General features: G+C 39.3%; 1 protein-coding gene across 1 annotated transcript; it reads right to left on the reverse strand.

The window, feature by feature from the left end:
• Nucleotides 1–4,212: 4,212 nt before the first annotated feature.
• Nucleotides 4,213–6,899, reverse strand: LOC140138323 (uncharacterized). Its single transcript, XM_072160233.1, has 2 exons — nt 5,213–6,899; nt 4,213–4,478 (listed from the first exon to the last, which is right to left on the reverse strand). Exons 1-2 carry the CDS (start codon nt 6,897–6,899, stop codon nt 4,213–4,215), a joined length of 1,953 nt encoding a protein of 650 aa, XP_072016334.1.
• Between the last annotated feature and the right edge of the window lie 748 nt (nt 6,900–7,647).

Raw genomic sequence — 7,647 nt, forward strand, 5'->3', positions numbered from 1 at the left:
TTGAATTTGGTCCGGAGTACGGGTTTGAACTATTTCGGATGATCGAAAATAAAGCACAGCTGGACAGACATAATCAGTATCTCTGTGGTGTAACTAACGTGGACGCCTTCGTGTCATGCGAACAAAGATCACGGGACAAATCAATGAATACCCTTTGTAAGGAAACCTGGTACTCTGGAAGCCCATTTGAATTTGTACATGTTCCTTCTCTCCTCCAGGAGAATATGGTGCTATACGTAACCGATAATATCTATATAACCACGAAATATATGGTTTACTATGAAAAGCTTATTTTGGAGTCCCCCGATATATCTAGTCAACGTACAGTACTAGTGTGTGGTCATGAAGTGGATAACCCGATTCTTGATTGCGCATTCGTAACTTTAAACGCCAGCGAGTATACTACCAATGTAAATGACACGATTCTGATCTACAAAGGTCTGGAAATTAAGGACAATGACTTCGTACTCTTATTTGACGGTAAGGCGCAGGTTTGCATTAATTCGTTATTCGGAAAAAACAAAGAAGAAACATCAAATTCTGGTTTTCTCAACCCCAGTGATATTGTCAGTATTGTAACAACCTCTTTCTCCCTCATTGGATCACTTGGAACACTTACTACGTACATTACATTTAAAAAGCTTCGCAATATCTATGGCAACGGAATCATCTCACTTTCAATTTCGCTCTTTTCCGCTCAGTTGTTTACAATTTTGTCCAACGTGGTCCCACTTTCAGAAACACCATGCATTATTTTTCCATTATATCTCATTACTACTGGCTGGCTATGTTCACGTGGACATCTACTTTGGCGGGCATTCTCTTCTATAGATTTGCATGGCAAGTGACGCAGAAATTTAATGACAGTTTTAAGATTAACTTCTTGCTACAACTTGTGGGTTGGGGTTACCTTTGCCAATTGTCCTCACAACCGTGTCCCTGCATTTATGCGAGTGTCTTCATTCAAGTTTGATCCCTGTATATGACGCGACCTCATGCTGGCTTCGCTCTGGACCTGCGACTCTTCTTGCATTTGGGGTACCCGTAGCGATTTCTCTTATTATTAACATCATCCTTGTCACTGTGACGCTTATTAAGCTACGAAAGGCAAGACATCGGTCAAACACACTGCAGCAACAATCTCGCAATGAAAATGGATGGAAAGAATGTATTCTGTTTGCCAAGGTAAGATACTTTGCTATGCAAAGCAAAACGGGTGGGGTTGTTCAGTCCTTGCATTTCATTGTGTCTTGCTAATGACTCAAGAATGAAATCACGTACCTCACAGCTGTTTGATATAGAATTGGCTTCATTATTAACTAAATGGAAACTATAGATGGCGATATTTATCCTAAATCATATTTCTTTATTTGCAAGGGGTAGGTGATTAATACTGCCATTAAAACAGCTGGAATGGGTGAAACAAGCAACAAGGAAATTTTATAAACATATTTCATCAAACAATAAAAGGAATTATCAGTATCCGGTAACTAAATAGCGCCACCAATTTTGTCATTAATAGATACATTTTATATCCGAAAAAGCAATAAAAAATGCTATAAAAGTGAATTATTTTGTAAAAGAGGGGAATTCAAAGTAGAGAATGACTCAAAAGCATCTGTATACATTAGCATGATATCACATTTAGCTGTTGTGTGTACATGTTTTGTTTGAAAAACTAATAAATGATCCCATCAAACAACCGTGACCTCTGTCTAGAATCGATTCAACTAACACTGGCCAGGGCCGACCAATCGCTGAGGGAGCATTTATAGGGATTTATAGGGATGGTGCCAATGTGTATAAAATACCATTTTACATATAAACCTTTTGCCCTACAAACTATACACCTTATCATTATTTTACCAATCCTTATTGTTATTATTGATATTGCTTAGGTTTCCTCTGTTCTGGGTCTGTGTTGGATTCTGATGTTGTTAGCCAGCGCTGTTGATGTGGATGTAATATGGTGGATTGCTATCGTGATTTCTTCTCTTCAAGGTGTCCACGTATTCTTCTCGTTTGGATTGAATAAACAGGCTCGTGAGATGTGGACAAAATCATAGCTGAAATGTATCGAAAGCTTTGGATATCTTCTAGAATGTGGAGTTTTGAATATGACAGTGTGTCACTTTTAAAACTGGACCTTCGTCTAATCAAATGCTTGTAACTTTTCAATGGGGTGTCAAAATGTTCCGGATTAAATAGTGTGTCTATTACAAAAACAATTTTACCCCAATATGGTTCAGTTTTGAAATTGTGATTATTTTTCCAAGTGTAAGGATACTTTCTTGGAGCAGTATAGAAACTATATGTAAATCTTGTTATTATCCCTTAAGAATTGTTAAGAATACGTTAAAAAAACATCTGCAGTTCATAAGTCACACGCGCTAAACCTGTTAGAGCATAAGATAAGAGCCGTGCCATCTCCAATATGCAAGGACCTGGCCTGCCCCCCAAAAAAGGTACAGTATTTCAATTTAGGAGAAATTCCAGGTAAACATGCATTTGATAATAACTTTAAAAATCAGAATAAGTAGAGAATTATAATTCGATTCAGTTCATTTTTGAAACCAGGATGGTTTAGAGTTGCGTATTGTACATTACAAAAATGTAGGCGTATCGTAATTTTAAAATATATGTATTATGTAATTCGATATTCGTCATATGACTACCGGTATATATAGAGTAATGCTTTCGACGGATGTTATATTTTGAGTAAAAAAAAGTAATTATGTTAAATCATTAATAGTTGATGTTACGACCAAAAATAAGGATTATATATACATTGCAAATGTAGGCGTATCGTAATTTTAAAATATATGTATTATGTAATTCGATATTCGTCATGTGACTACCGGTATATATAGCGTAATGCTTTCGACGGATGTTATATTTTGAGTAAAAATAAAGATGGTCAAAGAACAGCACATAAAGCTAAAAAAGAACAGAAAAAAAGGCAATTATGTTAAAACTTTAAAGGTTGCTGTTACGACTAACACGAATTGTCTTTAAAAAGACGAAGTTCACGGATCAGGTAATGGTTGGTAGTTGGTACACATCAGTTTCCAGTGATTATGGACATGACTGCCACATCAAAATGCAACATAGGATCCGCATCATTTGTTGATGAATGTCATAAACAGATCTGGTCATTTTATCATTTTAAGGGGATCCAATATTTCATTTGAAAGAACCAGGCTTTTCAATATAACTATCAAAACTGCTGGGTACCAATCTTTTGATACAGCTTCATTTTCATTATACATGTTATATCACCATAATAATTAATATTACACCATGCAGATAGATAAGGACTTGGCTGTAGTGAAATATCCAGTGTATTTTTCCTACATGCCAAGCCTTTTCACTTGTTAAACAATTGATCACCAGTCAGTAAAGCCTGTTATAATCATGTGATGGCCAGAATCATTTTCATACACTGTACAGTCTCATTGCAAGATTAAATAGGCCAAATAGTCCTTGACATGTGGGGCAGGATTAGATAAAGGCATACAAACGAGGGTATGAGATACAGACTTGACATAATAGTATGGAATATTTTGAGCAAAATTCCACGACTGGTCTGGAAGGGCCTGAATAAAGCCCCGGCCCTCGCACTCCGTGCATCCGTGCATCCGCGGGTATTCATTCTTGTCGAAAATTTCGCGAAATGAGGGCTGTTTTCAGATGAAGAAACGCGATTCGCGAAACACACAAAAAGGGGTGTTTTTTCAAACCACGTGTTCGCGAAATTGAAAAAAGGGTATTTTCATCCTACGCGTTTCTGCCAGAAAAGGGTATAATATTAGAAATATCGTTCGCGTTTTAGCGAAAATAGGGGTATTGTCTAAGGGCAAATAATTCGCGAAATCGCTAAAAAAGGGTGTTTTTCCCTAAAACTTCGTGAAATGAGATGCAAAAGAGGGTGTTTTTAAAGTTCACCGACAAGCATGAATACCCGCGGATGCACGGAGTGCGGAGGTCGGGCATAAAGCGCACGGGCTAAATATTAATTGGGGTGTGTCGGGTGATGGTGTAAAATTATGGTGCTCATAATGTACTGAATTTACCTAAAATGGCAGATCTATTATTTGCAGAAAAATGTTTGGAAATGTGCGAAAGGACGATATGCTCCATCATTTTGCAAGCAATACAGGTCAAACTGACAGGACGATAGTTCTCTGGAGATGATTTAGAACCTGGATGTAACTAATGCTTTCCTCCACACCTCATGTAGTAAACCAGATTGGTAAGATTGACAAAAAATGAAATGAAGTACAGGTGCCAATTCTTCTGCGTAGTCATGTATAGTATCCGTGCAGGTATGGAATCTGGGCCACCTGCTTTACTGGTGTCAAGTTGCTGTAGCTGTTTTAGCACACCTTCTACGCTGATGTCAAGATCACTGATAGATTGGAACTCTGAAGCACCCATGCTGCATGTAGGCAGTGAAGCCAAGTCTTCTTCAGTAAAGACTGAAGCAAATTGATCAGTGGACTTCGGTTGTATATAAATGCGCATATATAAATGCGCTCGTGACATCTACAAGTCGCCATACCGTATTAAACGATATAAGGTACCCGGATGTACATAAACTCCCCGTGCAAAAGTATAGGGGAAAATGACAGGTCGCAAGGAAAATTGCTTTTGCAAAATAGTGGCATTGATTGCAAAGGGTAAAATAACTTGACCCGAAAGATAAACTCTTTATTAACGTTTTCCATCACGGAAAAAAAATTAACTACGGAAAAGCTAGATATAGCTGAATTAGAAGAATTTTTTGACTTCAACACTACTTAAATTTGATCGCTTACCGGGAGCGCTTTCACAGTACCAACTGCGTCCTCAGCCGGATGTTATGGCTCTGATGGTTTATGGCTTGTTGACAACCTTCGATGACGTCACACTATTAGAAGATGACGTCAAAGGTGTTGTCCTCGTCCCCTGGTGGTCTTGGGTATGAGTAGGTTGTCCCAAACTGGATCTAAATCCAGTCCAGTGTCTCTGTTCAAGTTGGGTCCTTTTTTCCTGATGTGTATGGCTTCTAGGACCCTTCTGGAAAATTCTTTGGGTTCTTTTTCCAGCACATTTACGTTTTCCCAGTCTATTTGATGGGTGTTTTTGCTCCTGGAAATATGCTCATGTACAGCAGATTTGGAACCGGCAGCCTTTGATTTATGTTCAGATAGCCGTTTTTCCAACTTTCTACCTGTTTCACCAATGTACATAGCATCACAGTCTGAACAGGAGATTTCGTAGACGGTCCCTGACTGTTTTAATTTGTCTACTTTATCTTTCGGTGACACAAGTGTTTGCCGGAGTGTGCGGTATGGTTTAAAGGCTGTGGGAACACCTGCTGTTTTGAATGCTCGGCGAAGCTGCTCCGAAGTTCCTTCCAAGTAGGGTAAAGTTATTGTGAACCCCTTGGAAGTTTCACTATCCGGTTCGTCCTGTGAAGCTGATTTTTCACGCTTCTCCTGGGCTCTGAAAAAGGTCCAGTCGCGATAACCGCAGTTTCGGAGCGCTCCTTTTACGTGTTCAATTTCCTCAGCTCTATCCTCCGGATCCGTAACAATTTCACTCCTATAAAGCAATGTCTTGATCACACTTAATTTGTGCTCCAGTGGGTGGTGGGAAGCGAAACTTAAATACTGGTCAGTGTGAGTTGGTTTTCTAAAGATCTTGACCTTCACACTGCCATCGCTAGCCCGCACGATCAGAGTGTCTAGGAAAGGAAGTTGCCCGTCTTCCTCTTCCTCTCTGGTGAACTTAATGTTATTATCTTGCGAATTTATGTGATCTGTAAATTCATCCACGTGCGAAGTTTTTATAACGCAGAATGTGTCGTCGACATAGCGAACCCACATGCGTGGTGGATGAGGAGCGGATGACAAAGCTCGCTTTTCAAAATACTCCATATACGCGTTGGCCACCAGGGGACTGCAAGGACTGCCCATTGCGCATCCATCCTTCTGTTGGTAGTATTTCTCTCTGAACACAAAATATGTCGTGCTTAAGCAAAAGTTCAAGAGATTGATGATGTCGTCCACCTCTAGATCTTCCGCTGTCCCTACTTTCCAGGTTTCGTCATTTTCCAACAAACTGCGAACGACAACGAGAGCTTCTTTCACCGGGATAGAAGTGAACAATGCCGACACGTCAAAGGACACTATGGACTCATCAGGCTCTACTTTTAAGTCTTTGATCTGGTTAACAAAGGCCTGAGAATTAACGATGTGATGTTCCGTTTTTCCTATCAAAGGTGATATAATGTCCGCAACAAACCTCGCAAGATTATAGGTCACAGCGCCGATGCTTGACACTATGGGTCTTAACGGTGCCTCGGCTTTATGTATCTTTATGAGACCATAAAATCTGGGAACATCAGCTACGGTAGGATATAAGTCCCAATATGTCTTGCTAGTTATCGCACCTGTTTCTTTGAGTTCTTTCAGCAACTTGATAAGTCTGCTTTGAAATTTCTGAGTGGGGTCTTTTTTCAGAGTCTCATAGACACTTTCATCTTGCAGTAGAGCTAAAGCTTTCTCTTCATACACTGAATTGTCTATCACAACAGTTGCTCTTCCCTTATCAGCTGGCAAGATTTGGATGCTTGTGTCTTTCTTTAAAGATTCAACCGCCGATCGCTCAGCCTTATTGATATTGCTTACCGGGGGTTTAGCATTTTTTGCAATATTCACAACACGAGCACGTAATTCAGCCGCTTTATCGTTTGCAATTTGTTTACATGCACTTTCAGTGGCAACTACAATGTCATTGATGGGCAAACTTTCTGGACTTACCGCGAAGTTAAGACCGCGTTCTAACACATTAACTTCCGGCTGCGTAAGCTTCCTAGATGACAAATTCACCACCCACTTGTCTTTACTCCTCATATCCGCTGTAAAACCGTCTTTACCCAAAATATCGGCGTTCTCTTTCTCTGTTTTTAAACGTCCAAACTTCCGAATTTGGCGATCCTTTACCAGGTCATGTTCTCGCTTCTGCGCATGGGCGATAAACTCCGAGACTCTCAACCATGCTGTTTCCGGTAATAAACCGCGTAATTTGGTTTCTAATTCTTGATGTTTTTGCTTTAAAATATCCAAAGTAAAATTATTTTGCCGTATCCGCTCGTTGAGTAAAGATCTTTGTGCTTTTTGGATGATATTTCTCGCACGAAATCCTTTCACTTCCGGGGTCGGCAGACGGAGATATTTTGGTGTCACACGATTATTAAAGCACGTCAGGTTAAATCGTAAATAATTCTTGAACCGAGCGAGTTTGAGTGATGTTTTTTCAAACTGTCTAACAATAGGTATATCACCTCAAAAATAATCGCAGCAGAAACGCGTTATTTAATGTTCCTACATTATTAAGCTTTATTAAAGCATCAAAAATCAAAAAACAGAATTGAAATCGGTCAATGCATTGTGATGTAATGTCAATTTAAAGATGCTCGTAAATGGAATGAAATCCTGCCACAAATGGCTGTAATGACAAAATTGGCACATTTCGAGATTTTGAAGGTTTATTTGGACGCTTGCTTGGAAAAACAGCGTTAATTTAAATAGCACATGTTAAATGCCTATCTTTCCTGACTTCGTTACAGAAAACAAAATTAAAAAATCCATCATTGAATAA

The sequence above is a fragment of the Amphiura filiformis genome, chromosome 17 (assembly GCF_039555335.1).
Source record: "Amphiura filiformis chromosome 17, Afil_fr2py, whole genome shotgun sequence".
Taxonomy (NCBI): Eukaryota; Metazoa; Echinodermata; class Ophiuroidea; order Amphilepidida; family Amphiuridae; genus Amphiura; species Amphiura filiformis.